The sequence below is a fragment of the Quercus robur genome, chromosome 2, assembly GCF_932294415.1.
Source record: "Quercus robur chromosome 2, dhQueRobu3.1, whole genome shotgun sequence".
NCBI lineage: Eukaryota > Viridiplantae > Streptophyta > Magnoliopsida > Fagales > Fagaceae > Quercus > Quercus robur.
The window spans coordinates 82,905,143-82,923,334 of NC_065535.1; the positions used below are offsets into that span (position 1 = coordinate 82,905,143).

Here is an 18,192-nt window from a genome sequence, read left to right on the forward strand (position 1 = left end):
AGATTTTGGCTGAAGGAAGAAGAGACTCCTTTCTCATCCTATCGAGGGGAAGAAATATCTTTAGCCTTTGTCTCCCTTGCCCCGACTGGGCCATTCTAAATCTTGGAGATACCCAAGGCTTCTGAAAAGGGTTTGGTTCCCTCACCCTCACCCTAAACATGACCGTTTCACTCCCTAAACCTTAGTCACACTCATAATGGGGACTTTGGGAACATTTGGAGAGTTAGGAACTTGAAAAGCTCAAGGGTCTACAAATAAAGGAGAATGACCTCCCACCGTGCGTCTTATATAGGAGGCAAAACCTGGTGGCAATCAATTACCCAAATCTCCAAGAAGGAATTACAAGCGAAATAAATCTCGCACAACTTCCAGAGTAGTCTTCAGCTGTTGGATTTATGTCACCTCGTGAAAGGGCTCTAATTAAAGCGCGTCTCGTGTACCGAAACGAAAGGAACGCGGCTTGGATAGGCTAAAAGAATGTCCCACAACCAGGAACGCGCCTCAGGTAAACGAAAAGACTCTGGCATTAATGGAGGGCACGACTTGGCAAGCCGTGACAGAGGCCCGATGTCATCAAAACCCTACTCTCCGTCCGAGGAGTCGGACAGCAGGATTTTGAGGGGCTATTGTGGGGGGTAAAAGATCAATAGGCCCACGTCGATGTCTACACTGGGCTAGGGGACCAGCCCAAGGAAAAATCCCTTCTCGGTCATGGGAAGGAAAAGCCCCTCCTTGGCCATTGGGAGAATCCTCCTTGGCATGGATATAGCTGAGGATGAGAGAGACAACCTGCCATTGGTAGTGACACTGCATATCGACCCACAAATCAGGAAAAGCACCAAAGCAGAAAAGGACAACAGAGGAAACGGAAGTGTCTAAGGGAGAGGCTGTCATTATTGCATTCAGTGCCTTGTGCCTGATACGGCCATACTTCTCTGTCCTTACAACCACTCCCAAAAACTGGAGGGAAGGGCTGATGGGACAAGCACCTACCCCAGGGACCCCATTCAAGAGGAAGGAAACTACTATAAAAAGGGAGTAAAGAGAGATAGAAGGGGGAGGGCGAAGACCCCCCCCCCCCCCCAAACACAACAGAGGCACCAGAAAAAGCTCCTTGGATCGTGCCGAGGACCAACTTTCTTTGGAAAACTTGGTCCTTGAAGAACACCATGATGACCGTTGTCCATACACTAAAGCCTAACTCTTTGGCCCACTCTCTACAAATTCATTGTACCGGGCTCACTGGTCTAAGGTCCCATGCATCTTGGGCTTGGCCAGAAAAACGTGACCCTACAAGTATATTTTATTCATTATCATTATACCACTCGACTAATGTCATTATATTGTTGGAATGTTATCAGCTCATTAACGCTATACGGCTGAAGCCACAAACTATGAAGTAACGCTATACGGCTGGAGCCACAAATCATATAAAGAGTGAAGTGATGTTGTACAACTAGAGTCAGAAACATAAAAGATAAGTCAATGTTTTCTCCATCTTTGAAATTACATTATTAAGTATATGTTAACTCATTATCATTGTACCGCTGGATGCGAGTCACTTTAATATTATCTCACTATTTAATAAACATGGATTCACTAATGCTCCATTAATAAACACATATATTAATAAATTGAATCTATCTCACTACCGAACATGTATTATTCGCACATACACCACCGATGGACATATATTATTTGGACATAAAACATTGTTGGACATACCTTATTTGGACACAGACCATTGCTAGACATACCTTATTATATTGGATATGAACTATACCACAGTTGGATATGGACTATTGGACTCATCCCATTACTGGACATATGACGCCTAATTAATTACTTTTTAATATTGGACATCACTTAATAAACATAATAATGATGTTCAACTAATCATTTAATCAAAGCTATTATGCTAAACATATTATATTTCAACCATTATCATAATTCTAAGACATTGGGCTTTATCTATTTTGTAGTCTTAAAATGCACCGGAAGCCATTGGTCTATGCGGCCCAATGTCGAGTTTTGGATTGGACTCCTCAAAACAAATCCGGGCCTAGCAAAGTCACACCTCTAGCAGAAGACATGTGGCTACGCGCAAAAACTGCCCCCGACAGCCATAATCGGTTGCAAGAACATCATGAAGGTGGGAGAGAATATTTTCCATCCACACTGATAAACTTCTAACATGTTTAGCATATTTAGCTAAGTTGTGAGCTATAGTATTACCTACTTTACTAGTATGAAAAAAAGAAGTACGATTGAAAGCCGATATGGTAGGTTGCACTGCTGCAATAAGATGTCTGAAGAATGCCAGAGATTCCTCTTCGCTGTTGAGAGCATTAATAAGCACCATATCTCCCTCAAGAATTAAGGAAGAGAGACCAAGGTTGTGAACAAAAAAGATGGCTCAAACTTTCGCCAAAGCTTCAACATCATCGGACGTGCAAGAGAGAGGGACTTTCTTCAAGAGGGATTCATGAATTAACCCTTGGTTGTCCCAAAGTACAACACCCAAACCTACCTCATTTGAAGCTTTGAGCACTGCTCCATCAAAATTAACTTCAAACAAGGGAGCTGGAGGAGGAACCCACCGAGTTTGATTAGAAGATTGGGTAGAAGCATGAATCGATGCCTTGTGGGAGTTACGTTAAAAACTTTCCAAAATTTGGGTAGCTAAAGGAATAACTTGAGATATCGGTTAATCCTTTGAGCTTGTCCTAAGTTGGTTTCTATGGTACTATATAGACCAATCTAGCATAACAAACCACTCCAAATCTTCTCCATCCTTCTTAATATAGCGTATCAGATCCAAAAAGATAGTGAAAGTTTTATTTTGCCGAAACAACCATGTTGGAGAAGAATTCCAAAATCTAAATAGGCGTGAGGTCTGGGCAAGACCAAATAGAATGTAAAACAACCTCGGAAGATTATTTACAGTTGTGACACATGTCTTCAAAAAGAACTCTACGCGGACCCAAATTCTTTTTTACTGGAATAGCTTCCTTACATGCTCTCCATAGAAACTTTTAATGAAAAAATGATTTGTAAATCAGCAATTCGAAGAAAGTTAATTTTTTTTTAAAAAAAATTTAAAAACCTATTGCATTTTTTTTCCTTTTTGTTTCTAGCGATAAAAACCTATAGCATTGATATATAACTTAGTAGGTAAAAAAAAGTAATGAAAATATTTACCTTTTGTAGTGGTACTCTAGTTATGTAATGTTTTATAAACTGGTTTAAAACACTAGTATATATACTTTCGTGTGTGTTTGAATAAGTATTACTGTTTTTAGTGTTTCTAGGGATATATGTTTATCCCACATCAGTTATGTATGTCTAGTGTTCCTTATTTATAAACCCAGTCTACTACTATAAGAGTTAGGCCATTTTGTAGTGGTACTCAGATAATGTAATGTTTTTTACTGTTTCTTAAATAAATAAATAAAAAATAAACTCTAGTAACATACTACGAGTGGTTAAACACATGAATTCACCATTTTTTTTTCTTTACCAATCACACTCTGTTACGTCACAGTTGTAATAAGAAGTTGTGAAAATTTTTGTGATACTGGCCTTTTGCACCTGCTATTCCTAACATTGAAACAGGATCAATCTGCCTCACTCATACTACTATCAATCAAAATTAAAAAGTAGAGCTCTTCCATTAAAAAAATAAATAAAAAAGTAGAGCACTACTGCATAGAGCTCCGTAAAAAATCACTAGCCTCTGAGCACGCGCTCACACGCGTGCTCAAAGGCTCTTCTATTTTTTTAGTAAATGTTAATAATTTGAATCCATTATAATTTGAGATTACTACATTTTCTAATCACAAAATATCTAGAGGTGTGATGAAAAAAATACCTAGAGGTGTCATGAGTATTATATGTTTGTAGATAAAATCTTTTTTTCATCACACCCCTAGGTATTTTGTGATTAGAAAATGTAGTAATCCCAAATTATAATGGATTCAAATTATTAACTTTTACCAAAAAAATAGAAAAGCCTCCGAGCATGCGCGTGAGCGCATGCACAAAGGCTAGTTACAAAATTATACGTTTGTGGTGTGATGAATATTATGCGTTTCATCACACCCCTAGATTTTTTTGTGATTGAAAAATGTAGTAATCTCAAATTATAATTGATGCAAATTATTAACATTTATCCAAAAAAAATAGAAAAGCTTTTAAGCACACGCATGAGCGCGTGCTTAAAGGCTAGTATCTATTTAGTTTTGGCCTCATATGTACATCCTTTTTTGAGAATCAGGTAAGAACTTTTATTTAAGGCAAATCAAACTGAAAAACATCCTCCAAGTCATGTGGTAGATCTTCTAACCACACATCCAAATCTGCAGATAGAATTGCTCTACGGGCAAGGGCATGGGCAAGCATATTGCCCTCCCTCTTAACATGAAAAAAACTACAATTAAAACTAGTTTCTAAACAATGAATATCAACAATGACATTTCCAAACAAAGTCCTTGAAGGCTTGGCAGCAACAAGAGCTTGGATAACTTTCAAAGAATCACCCTCCACCTCCACGGCTTGAAGACACAGCTCCTGGGCAAATACAATAGCTCTTCGAGCAGCCAAAGCTTCCACCATGTCCACAGACCCCGGATATCTAATTCTCTGGCTCAACGCAACAATAACTAACCTTGCCAAATCCCTGAATTCTCTAAAATTTATAACATTAGAAGTGATAAATGAAAAAAAATTTATTATAATATACCCAAAAAACAAAAAGAAAAAAGAGCCTCATCGCATGGGCAAAGTGCGTGCGATGAGGATTTTATTTTTATTTTATGTCTTCTATATTTTTGTTTCTAAAAAAAAAATTGTGAATTGTTTATACATGTGACAACTCCATCTGAGGGGGAAAAAAACAGGAAGAAAATGCATTTAGTTGGTAATCTAGTGGAGCCCCAACAATATTGCCATATTCATATTGAAAGAAAATATTTCGGGACCCCCAACCTACTGAAAAAAAAAAAAAGAAAAAAAAAAAAAAAAAAAAAAAAAAAAAAAAAAAAAAAAAACTTATAAATAAAAATAATTACAATTTTTTTTCCTTACAAAATCCAACAAAGATTATAAGTCAACAACAGTAGATAATAGATGAAGATATAAAAAATAAAAAATTAGATGTCTCATCCTCCTTTGCATTCATCTGGGCTTTTTAATAAGGGCTTATGTAACATCGTGTCTCCGATTCATCACCATCGTCAACTATTCCGCAATCAGTCTAATCACTCAATGATAATCTCTTTCAAAATGTGTCTTCTCTCTGTCAAAATACATAAATAAAAAATAACCTTTAGAAAAACTAGCCTCTAAGCACGCGCTCACGCGCGTGCTTAGAGGCTCTTCTATTTTTTGGATAAGGATTAATTTAGAGCATTTATTATAATTTAGGATTACTATATTTTCTAATTACAAAATACTTAGAGGTGTGATGAAACTTGGAGGCTAGTATGACTTTGTGTGGATAGATTTTTGAATTCAAAATCTAATATTTATCAATGATAAAATTTATGAAATCAAAAGCTCAAGATATAAATAAGCACCATCATAAGGTTTTTTTTTTTTTTTTGGGTGTAGAAAACTATACTTAAATATATATATATATATATATAGAGAGAGAGAGAGAGAGAGAGAGAGAAGATAGAATAAAAAAAAATATTTAAAAGCACTTATCTTTTTTTTTTTTTTTTTTTTTTGGAGTCACTATCCTTTGGTTTAATGGTATTTGAAAAAACAAAAATAAAAAGTACAAAATACCTTTTTCGATTATGTATTTTACTTTATTACTATCCAAATCCTCAGAATTATAGATATAAGAAAGAAAGAAAAATAATAATAATCCTCTTTCTATTCTTTTTTTTTTTTTTGATTGGTTGGATGAAAATTTAAATTACAACATTTTATCCAACTAATAAAAGGCTAAGATAGCCTTCTTTTCGTGTTCCTCAACTTGAGATACAATCATACCCATACACACACCACCCAAAAAAAAAAAAAAAAAAAGAGTTAATAAAACAGAAACATTAAAGTTCTTTTTTATGATGTTTATCTGAAGTGCAAGATAATGGGTAACGAAATCAAACTCACTCTCAATCATCACTCTCCAATAAATAGTTATCTAATTCCTTTATGCGGTTTTCCTAATTTTTCCTTGAGATCTGTAATTGTTTCATGTTTGACTCTTCCACAATTTTTACCAAATTCTAATAGGTCCAACCACAGGCTCTCCAAGAACCATAATATCTTCAAGTGCAACCATTGCCTAACACCCCAAGTACTAAGACCTGAAAACAATTGTATTAGTTCATGGGCAGAAATATTCATCTAATCCGATTACCTAAGATTAAGTAAGCAACCATTGCCTAACACCCCAAGTACTAAGACCTGAAAACAATTGTATTAGTTCATGGGCATAAATATTCATCTAACCCGATTACCTGAGATTAAGTAAAATAATTAAATAAAAAAATGGTTGAGAATCACATTGATCAAGACGCAATACATCAGTAATTAACCCGGATTATTTATGCAAAAAAAAAAAATTGTCATTGGAAACATAAATACCCAAAAGGAAAAAAAAAAAAAAATGAAATTGGAGAAATAAGTAGAGTACCCCTCTTACCTAGTAGTGAAATTATGGAGAACCACAAAAACAGATTTAAGAGTTCTTAAAGGCAAAATCATCGTGGTTTTAAGTTTGGAATATGGAGTGAAACCGCTGGTTAGTGGATAAGATTTGAGTTCAGGTAACTGCTTGGGAATGTATTTGAATTTAGAAGTGCAATGCGGTTTTTTTTTTTTTAATAGTCAGTGATCCTATTTTGTAGTGTTTTTTTATTCTATATATATATATAATTTTTATTTTGAAAATCTAATTTATAAGTGGATAAAGTAATTTGAAAATGAATAGGAAAGTTGTCCTTTTTTTTAGGCAATGTTTTAGTGGAAGTTAGAGTTGCATTTTTACCAGATTGTCCTGTAGTTTTATCTCTACTTAAACATATAGGTATAGGGGTTTTTTTGAACTAAAAAATAAGGAATCCAAATAGAGGAAACCCCTTAAATAATAGTATAGATTATATCAATATGACTCACAAAATTTTTTAAAATTAAAAAAAAAATTGAAAATGAAATTAAAAATAGGAGAGCATGAGAGGAAAGAGAGTTACCTAATCGTGATTTGTGAGAGGGTGGATTAACTATAGAGTACCATTTAATCTCTTTCAAAATTTAATAATTTGCATCCATTATAATTTGAGATTACTACATTTTCCAATCACAAAAAATCTAGGGGTATGATAATAAAATTATTTCACCCACAAATGTATTATAATGGAAAATGTAAAAAGTGTGTATAAATATATTCTTATATTGGTGGATAAGAGTAAAAAATTAACCAATGTTTCATTTTTCTTCTATCATGCAGTCAAAACACAAAGCAGTATATGTCAAGGCTTAAAAAAAAAAATTCAACCCAACTTAGCCATTATTAATCCACAAAAATATTAAGTAAATTTTGTCAAGTTAATTTCATTTTTCTTTTCCCATGCAGTTAAAACACATATCATATGCAGAAGTAGTATATGTAAAGGCTAAAAACAAAACAAACAAACAATAAATTCAACCCAACCTAACTCATCAATCCACAAAAAAATTTAGTTTAGTAAATTTTGTCTAGTTGATTTCATTGTTATTTTCTCATGCAGGCAAAACACATATCATATGCAAAAGTAGTATATGTCAAGGCTAAAAAAAAAAAACAAAAAATCAACCCAACATAAAAAATAAATGATGTCAATTTTGTCAAGTTGATGAGTTGAATGTAGTGGAAAAATTAACAACAACATGAATTCTCAATAAATTAGTTAGGGTTGGTAACACGTAATCTTTTATATTTGAAGTCATATTTTCAATTTGCATCTTTAATTCATCCACATGTATGTTACTTCTATTTCCAAAAAAAAAAAAAAAAAAAAAAATTTATGGAGAAGTAGAGTACCAAAGATGGAGTTGGTAAAACTCCTAGCAACTTAGTTCTTGGCAGCATCACCTATCAAGCGCTCATTGTCAGTGAAGGCAACATAGGAAGGCGTCATTCTATTGCCCTGCTCGTTGGTTATTATCTCCACATGATCACGTTGCCACACTGCCGCGCATGAGTACGTCGTCCCGAGATTGATATTGATTGCAGGACCCTCTTCTTCACCAGCCATTCTTATTTCTGATACGAACACCACACACACTTTGTCTCAATTGTCACTGAAAGATGTAGATGCAGAAGAACAGTTACGTATTTTTTTTCTTTTCTTTTTTTTTGATAGAAACGGTTCTGTTTTTGGTAAGCAGTAGAATTAACATGGTCTTTTTTTTTGAAAGCAACATGGTCTTACTCTTATATGTAGTGTTTTTAGGAACTATCCCCACTTCCTAAAAAAGAGTAAAAAAACTATCTTCCGCTAACCCTGAAGTTACACAGTTACCTACTTTTTTTAAAAAACTCTTCCTCTAACTATTGAAACACAACCCCACTACCTTAAGATTAAGAAACGTTTTAAAGTTTTAACCCACCTCTTTGGCCAAAAAAAGAAAACTAATACTTTTTATAATTATTTTATGATAAGTTACTGCAAGTTTATCCATTTCCAATTGGCAAAATTTATCCATCAAATTCTAATCTCATTAAAAAAAATTTTTTTTTTTTAAAAACCATATACACCATGCCCATCCAAATTTTCATATGTAAAAGTTTTAAATTTATTTTTTACCCCATTTGTGGGTAACATTGAGTTTTTTTTTTTTTTTTTCTTCAAAAGATGGGTAGTTGGAACTGGGCTTGTGGGAAGGTTTTTTTTTTTTTTTTTTGTTGGGGGGGAATTATTTTTTGATGGGAACGGTGGGTTATTGGAGCTTTTTAATCCTATTTTATAGGTAATGTTTTTATAAGAGTTAAAAGATGTAATTTTACTTGGTAAAAAAAAAAAGATGTAGTTTTATCAAATTATTTTTTAATTTTATTTTTATTTAAACCTAACAAAATAGAGGTATTTTGAAATAAAAAAAATTCGATACCGACAGGATAATCTTCTTAAATAATAATACAGATAATGAGTATTCGTACAACCTGCCAAAAAATAATAATAATGGTAAGAGTGACCAAGATATTATCCTTGATCAACGTCGCTAAGCGTAAGTAAAACCCAAGATATTTTCAATGCAAGAGAGAGAATTCAGGAATTGATAAGATGGCGGACCCACTTGATCACGATCACAGCTAATCCCGTCAATGAGTCCACTACGTGTACCTACTTTGAGCCACACAATTTGATGTCGGACCAATAGCTTCAGCCACAAGTTTCTCACCCTCCTGTCCCACCGTTTTGATTCCTCTTATAATTTTTCTTTACGATATAAAAATTCTAAGCTGGCTCAATCTTAACTCTATATTTGGTTTGTGGAGAGCAAAGGAAAAGAAAGAGGAATTAATTTTTTTTTCGTTGTTTGGTAAGCATTAAAGAAAATTAAATGAGCTAAATTTAATGAAAAATCTATCATTTAAGCTTATAAATTTTTCTTATTCTTTATTCGTTTGGTCTTCTCTTTTATTCTATACTCTCAAATAAAACATAACAAAGTGTATATATGTATGAAATTTCTTCTTTAAAGATTTGAACCCCACCTTACCCCTATCCCACAAGAATTTTGTACTCTTAATAAATTAAAATAAAACATATAATAATGAAATTAATAAATGAAAAATATCAAAGAAATTACAAATTTGTCAAGAGACTTATAACTTAATTGGTTCACATATTTTGATATTTTCAACTAAAACATTCACGATATAAAATCACTCAATCCCTAACTATTGAATTATCAACATATAGATTTTTATTAGGATAAAATTTAGTTACAAAATTAGTTGTAACCTTAAACTACAAACTTACTTAATATTTTTTTATTGGATGTGAATTTTGACAAATCAACCATTGGATTACATTTTCTTCTTATATCCTCTATGCTTGTAAAATTTCAAGAAAATTAAAGATCAATAGTTATGTTATTAATAAATTTTTTAAATTGCAAGTTTTTGTAATTTAAAATTATGCACAAAATATAAGCTTATAGATCATATAGTAAATAATATTCGATTGACACAAAATTTAACATGTGTATTAAGGGCATAAAGAACATGCAATTCAACGGTTAAATTTTCAAAATATGTTGTAATATTTATTTTATTGAGTGAGTTTGTAGTCTTAAAGTACAACCAATTTTGTAGCTAAATTTTGTCCTTTTTATTATATAAAATTTACAAATTAATGTGTCAATAATTATAATTGGTGAAATTACTATTATTATTACTGTTTTGGATGATATTTTGATGGGTAAACTCCAAGAAAATATTTGAATTACTTTTTGACGTTGATTGTTAGCTAGTTTTACCTAATAAGTAAATATTTGAATTATTTATTGAAATTGATGGGCCAGTCATTTTTGAACTCTTTATAAGAAAATTTTGTGGTATAACCTATCACACATTTTACTCACTTTTTTCTAGAATAAAACTTTGGAGTGACATCAATAAACTTTTATTTTTTAACTATTCCTACGTCCGTACGAAACCCAAAAAATTATATGTATGCAAGTAAATGGCCAATTGAGCCCAAAAAAGAAAAGATAAAACCAAAACCAAACCAAAAAACGAAGGGTGGGTCAATAGTACAAGGCAAAATGGTCAAGAACCCTTCTAACGTGCGCCGAAATAACCCATATAGACTCGCTAATGTGCGCCGGGAGGAGACATCTGCGAACACTAGTACCCCAGCAACAATAGCTACTTCAAGCTCCACAATCACCACCGCCACGTCACCGATATCTGAATCGGAAGTGTTTTCGGGTCAGCCCGGATCGTCGTCCAGTAGTTCTACTAAGCACAAGAAGTTTCGGGGCGCTCGGAGTCGGAGCGGCAAATGGGTATCAGAGATACGCCAGCCACGAAAAGCCACGCGCATTTGGCTCGGCACGTATCCGACGCGGGATATGGCGGCGACGGCGTATGACGTGGCGGCTTTGGCTTTGAGGGGACCTAATACGGTTTTAAACTTCCCGGACTTGATTCTTTGGTATCCGATTCCGCTTTCAAAGTCGGCTGTTGACATACGCGCCGCGGCGGCGTGTGCGGCTGAGGCGAGGATGGAAAGATCGTCGGAGAGCAGTGGTGATCATCAGGAAACGACACATCTGGAAAGAACTGGGGAAGAGCACTTCACTGACGAAGAAGAGTTACTGAATATGCCGAGTTTGCTGGTGAATATGGCAGAAGGGATGCTCTTAACTCCGCCTAGGATTCAGTCAAAGTCCTCTTCGGATGAATCTGGCGGTGATGGAAATGGAGATGGAGATGGAGATGGGTTATGGAGTTATGCATATTAACTAAACCCTATAGTCTATGAAAAATCGTTGTATTGTGTATTGTGTATTGTGTATTGTATATAAGTCGTTTGTTTTGCTTTGCTTTGATTTGTCTGTTCTTGTTCTTGTTTTTGTTTTTGTTACTAGCTATCGGACGAGCATCCTCCATGTGCTAGGTTTGTAACTATGAACCAGTACAACATTGTCCGTGGTTTTAGCTAGCTAGAAGAATTAGATTGCTTGTGCTGTTAAATACGATCTTTCTGGGTGGCTGGCTGTGTTGTGAATACTGTATACTTTGGAATATATGTGAAGGCACTACTTTGATTCTATGTTTTGGTAAAGTCCAAAGAGACTTTGGTTTCCAATGTATTTGGTCCTCTTTTTTCTTCACGAGGTACCAAATTTTCTTTACAGGAGGTATGGCACTACAAAGAATTTTGGTTAGGGAAAATCATTTACATGATTGTCTTTTTTGAGGCCATGGATTCCCAAGGACTTGACTAGAGATCTGTACCTCGGCGTTTTCTTTGTCTTCTTCTAATCATATATTAGCAGTAGGCTTTGCACTCAAAGACTTAAATATTTTAGCAAAGACCATAAAGATAATCAAAAGGGCCTAGTTAACTGAAACACATAAGCGTCTGAATCTTTGAATTATTATAATCAAGAAGTGTTTTTGTTGTAGATTGTGGGAGAGGAGGAAAAAAAATGGGGGAGAGGAAGAAACATGCAAAACTTCGATTTTAAGAAGAAAAAATTTAAAGCAGAAAAAAAACGCGGGAGAAATTACTCTGTTTACTATCTCTTTCTTCTTACGTAAGAAGGTTCTCCCATATTAAATGGGGTCCATCTTACGTCAGATAAAAAAAAGTAATGCATTACATGAAAATTTTCACGTAAAAAAGAGGAATTTTTTTTATTTTTCAGCACCAAGGTTGGATTCATAACATCTATCCAATATCCATTGTAGACACCTATGTAGCCTCTTGCCAAATTAATTTTTTCATTAGGGTTTATAGATTTATCAGAACTGTGCTAAACAGGAAAAGTTTGCTTCTTTAAGCTAAACCAACGCAGAGTAATTGTGTAAAACTGCAAATATATAGAACTTCATTGTCGAAGAAATAAAGTGTGCTCGTTTTATGAAACGTTCCAATTGCTAAGTATGAAAATATATGTAACTAGGATTACACTTTCTTATAGTTGTTCATGCGTATATTCTATCATACACTTCAACACCACCCCGGGCCAAAAAAAAAAAAAAACAGCAGACTTTCTTGTAGTTATTCAAACATATGGGTCCAAAAAAAAAAAAAAAAAGATCCAGTGTTCACATCTACCCCACATAAAAGAAGGAGGTTGGGGGCGCACTTGGGGGAGTAGTTAAAAAAACAAAAAAAACAAAAACAAAAACAAAAACACTTTTTTTTTTCCCTTAAAAAGTTCTTAACTTCTTATAAAAACCAAAAAAAAAAAAAAAATCTTAATCCGTGAATGGTTAAATACCTGAACTTTTCGGCCTTCAATGGTCAAAATTCCCAGACACAAGCAAAAATTGTGCCAAATATCAAGGACCAGCATCTTGAGCAAAATTTGTGCCAAATCTGAGTGACTTTTCTTCTTCTTCTTCTTCTTTTAGAACAAGACTGATTTTTCCCAGTTACTTTATGGCGGGGATTTATATATGACTATCTATCAAAGATATTTTGTGAAAGTGGGGATTATTTTAAGTGTTTTTTTTGGATTAAAGTAAGATTATTTTATGTTACACAGCGGTAATCTCTATAGGAATTAAAAGAAAGTAGTGTTTTTGTATTGTTATTATTATTTATTTTTTGTCACATGTTTGTATATAGTATTTTAATGGAGATAGGAATATTGAGGCGGAGGAGGTCGGTCCGCCGTGGATAATGACTCCGTCTTAGTTTTGCGGTGGTACCGAGAAGGGAGGCGGGTTCGTGTGGTGGCATGGTTCACTCCGGTGGCGGTGGAGTGTCAGGGTGGTTATTGGGGAGTACTTTGTGGGTGGGTTTGGGTTTTTTTTTTTTTTTTTTTTTTTTTTAAGAGAAAGGTTTTACTTGGTTGAGATTATTTGCAACTTTTTTTCTTTTTCTTTGTAATATTAAAAAGCTGCCTACCTGTCTAAGTTTAGAGTAGTTGTACTTGTACTGCTCTTCGCTCTATTCTCACCATCTTTCTCTCTTTTTTTTTCTTTTTTTAAATAAGAGAAAAACTCTCTATTAATTTTTCTTTCTTCTTTAAAGATTAAAGATTAAAATATGACATTGATCAAAATTTCGAAGATCAAACATATATATTTTTTAATTTAATAAACACATTTCTTCTCTGAAACTTATAATAAAATATTATTATAGGAAGACTAAAAAAACAACTATCCATACATTATTTATCCTCACTTTCTAACACATAATTTAAAGGAAAGAAAAAAAAAGTGAAGTTTAGTTCAAAATTAAATTTACCCATGTACTTCGTGTATAATTCTCCTACCCATAGTTTTTTTTTTTTTTTTTTTGACAATATTTAACTACAAAATTGTTTGTAAATTAAGACTACAGTTTTACTCAATAACTTTTAAATTGCAATTTTTTGTAATTTAAAATTATACATAACATATTATCTTATAAATTATATAGTAAATAATATCTGATTGGCACAATATTTGATATGTGTATTAAGAACATAAAGAACATGTAATCCAACGGTTAGATTTTCAAAATATATAGTAATATTAATGATATTGCGTAAAATTGTAGTTTTAGGCTACAACTAATTTTGTAACTAAATTTTTTCCATTTTTTTATTCTTTTTGTTTTATCAAAATGTTTAAAAGGAAAAAAGAAACAAAAACAAACTATTATTATAAACTTGTAATGGTTTTCATGGTACTTTACTAAGATAATAAGCTATTATTATTATTATTTTTTTTTTTGTTAAGGATAATAAGCTATTATCATTGACTATTGATTATAAAAAAGATATTATTGATTTTCATATGAACTTACCATTAACACATTTTTATTGTTTTCCAATGATATTATTCCTTTTTTTTTTTATCGTTGGATTTTTGAGAAGTTGTGTATGCTATAATTATGTCAGTGTTTCTATTTCCCTTTACCCTAACTAGGTTTGAGTTACACATTTTCTACACTATTATATTTAAGTAAATCTAACAGTAAAAAAAATAAAATAATTAATGTTGATTACCATCTCATTTATTGTCCATTATTTATGAATTTCCATATTTGTTTCTACTCCCAAAATGTGCTTACATTCTCTCTCTTCACTCCTGGGTTTGTATCTTTGAATTGCTTGCCTAGCTCCCATGTACAATCTAAATTAGTAAAAAACTAAGGACAATGGCAAGATTTTTTTTTTTTTTTAATCAAACAATTGCAGGATATTATTTAATAATATCAAGTATCAAGCATCTATGTGGAAATATTTTTTCAACCGTTTGGGACTTTGATATGACCCAATACTATCAAATATCAAGAATATTATCCAATAAAATCATAGTGCTGATTGGCGGCCAAACTTGGGAACTTTGGGTATGATCAACGTCAAAGATGCTCAATGCCAATCAACTGGGGAAATAATCACTTCCACCTTCACCAAATCACTAGAATCACCACTATGATTTTATTTAATTCAATAAACACAGAAATTCAAAACATAAAATGAAAAATTTTCCATATCTTCCTAAAAAGAAATTAAAATTGAGTCACTTGATTTACTTCTCCTCTCTCTCTTTTTTGAAGTCAGATTGAGTCATTTAAATGAAAATCTATCCAGATCTACTCATACACATAATTTTTTTTTTTTTTAAATGGTATATTTTAAATTTTGCTGAGGATTGGTTATGGTGGGCTGCTCTTTAGTAGAGATGAATATGATTTGCCAGGTATTGAAAAAATGGCGGTGTACCCTCTAAAAAAGTGGAAAGTGGAAACTAATTAAATAAGGAAATAGGAAAAAAAAAATTCTAGTATTAATTAAGCAATAAGTGGAAAGTAATGGTAACATTTAATGATATTTTTTTAACCATCAAATTTTTTAGAAATCTACAAAGTAAAAAAAGTATAACTTTATAAGAATTACACCAGGTGTAATTTGAACTTGTTATATATATATATATATATATATTCTTTTCAAAAGGACAAATTTTGTGACATTAGATGACATTAGTATTGCGTAGTACATGGTTATAAATGAATATAACTATTTGTGAACAACATGGGTTCCAACTTAGGAAAATTCTTGTTTAGATTTGTTTATTTCACAAACAAGACAAATTCAAGCTTATGCTTAGGTTTGACTATTAAAAAGTTAAGGTAAAACATAATAATGTATTGGTGAACAAACTCGCGAGAATGAGACTCAATTTCAATATTTTATATATATATATATATATATATGTATGTATGTATATATGCATGTATGAATATATACTTATATAAATTGGAAATTTAATTGTGTAGTTTTGTAAATAAATTCATAAGGTAGCAACTGTTCAACTAGAAAGAAGTTTCTCCACGCTAGTGAAAGTTTGGGGCTCCAACTTCTCCTAGGTTGTAGAGTTGGTGTCCCTTCCCTTCGAAGGTGGTTTTTTTGTTCACTTGAAGTAACAGGTTTATCTCAAGAGCTTGTGGTGTTTCTTTTTTAGGGGCTCTTTTTTTTTCTTTTTCTTTTTTTTGTGTTCTTGAATTATCTATCCTCGATGGATGACTTCACAGAAAATTGGAAAAACCTTTCTCTTTCAGAAAGGGAGGGACCAGGTCTATCCCTTAGGGAAGAACAGGCAATGACAAAATTTATCTTAGCAATGAAGTTCCTAACTAAGCAGGCTCTCAATTTCGAAGCCATTGCCAACACCTTTCAACCATTATAGAGGTTGATGAATGGGTTCAAAATTGAGAACCTTGGAGACCATACAGCTCTGTTTATTTTTGATGACAAACTCAAAATTGACAAGATTTTAGGGAGTGAACCTTGGAGCTTTGACAAGCATCTGATGGTGCTACAACGCTATGATAAGGACATGTTGATACATACTATGAATTTTAACATCGTGAATTTTTGGGTTCAGGTACACGACATCCCAATACGCTTCATGACCAAGCCCATGGCGGAACAGATTTGCAGCTTTATTAGATCGATACTCCACCCAATAGAGAAGCATGAAGGAGTGGGGGGAGGATTTATAAGAGTTAGAGTTGCCATTGACATCTCGCAGCCCCTCTGTTGTGGTAGATTAATAAGCTTGGAGGATGGATGGAAACATTGGGTCTCCTTCAAATATGAACGCCTTCCAAACCTGTGTTATTGGTGTGGTTGCCTGACACATGATGATAAGGATTGTGAGCTCTGGATAGAAAGCGAGGGTATGCTCTCCATTGATGCACAACAGTTTGGTCCGTGGCTACTAGCAAAACCTTTCATAGCATCTTGAAAGAATGTCATCACAGTGCCTGGATTCTATGTCGGAAAAAGAAGGAAGCTCAACAATCACAATCCACAAAAAAAAAACTAGACAACCACTGCCTACGGTTCCTGCTATGGTGGTTCCTGTTGAAAGCTTCGTCTAGCAAAATATAGAAAGTGATAAATGTGGAAATATTTTAAATGATAACGGCATCTCAGGAGAGGATTTTTTTGGGAGGGAATCAAGTAACACAATTTTTTCGAAAAATATATCCATATCTGAGCATGGGGCTGTAGTTTCGGGAATTGAGAATGAATCACACCAAACGGATTTATTTGCTGAACACTTAAGGGAGATAAACCTAGAGTTACACAGATTTGATGCTCCTACAGGTCAATCCCATAAATATATTTTCACAGCATGAGGAGAAAAAATCATGGAGAATTCCAGGGAGAAGTCTACCACTCGACCCCCCCCCCCCCACAAAAATAATGTCCACTCATGTGACCAAACACTCTTCTAATTCGGCCCACCAAACACCAGCAATCCTCTTAGATATTTCCAATGTAGTGTCCAACACATATCAAGGTGCCAAATGGTATAGAATTCAACGTGAAGCTAGAGACAGGGACACACCAATGGAAGGCACAGTGGGTCAGAAAAGAAACATCACAGATGGAAGTGATCATTTAGTGTTACCAAGGAAGAAGCAAGTGGTTTCACTGGATGACAAGGAAAATACACAGATATTGGCGGAGGCTAGCTACCAGCCTTGCCAGAAGCAATGAGTCTCATATGTTGGAACTGTCATGGGCTTAGGAACCCATGTACAGAAGATCAGCTTGCAGAGATGGTGCGAACAAAAAATCCTCCTGTCCTGTTTTTAGTCGAAACTTGGACAAATGAAGCTAAGCTAACCAATATTTAGAACATAATTAATTGGAAGAATAAATTTATTGTACCAAGGAGAAACAAGGAAGATGGTTTAGTATTATTTTGGAAGGAAGATTTTGACCTTGAGATTGAAAGTTTTTCGAAGAACCATATCGATACCACAATAAACAAAAATAAAGAGGATGAATGGAGATTCATGGGCCTATATGGGGAACTAGAAACGCAAAAAAAGACATGAATCATGGGAGAGACTACGGAGTTTGAAAAATAAAGGGGCGGCACCGTGGATTTGTGCAGGGGACTTCAATGAAATCACCAAACAATCTGAAAAAGGGGGTGGGAGAGTCAAACCACACCATCAAATGCAACCATTCCATGAGGTACTAGGTGAACGTGGGTTCATGGAT

The 18,192-nt window shown here is 33.6% G+C and overlaps 1 protein-coding gene across 1 annotated transcript; it reads left to right on the forward strand.

Annotated features, from left to right (window-relative positions):
- Positions 1-10,611: 10,611 nt before the first annotated feature.
- LOC126715378 (ethylene-responsive transcription factor ERF027-like) lies at positions 10,612-11,775 on the forward strand. The gene has a single exon (XM_050415953.1). It carries the CDS (start codon positions 10,669-10,671, stop codon positions 11,464-11,466), a length of 798 nt encoding a protein of 265 aa, XP_050271910.1. The 5' UTR covers positions 10,612-10,668; the 3' UTR covers positions 11,467-11,775.
- Positions 11,776-18,192: the final 6,417 nt, after the last annotated feature.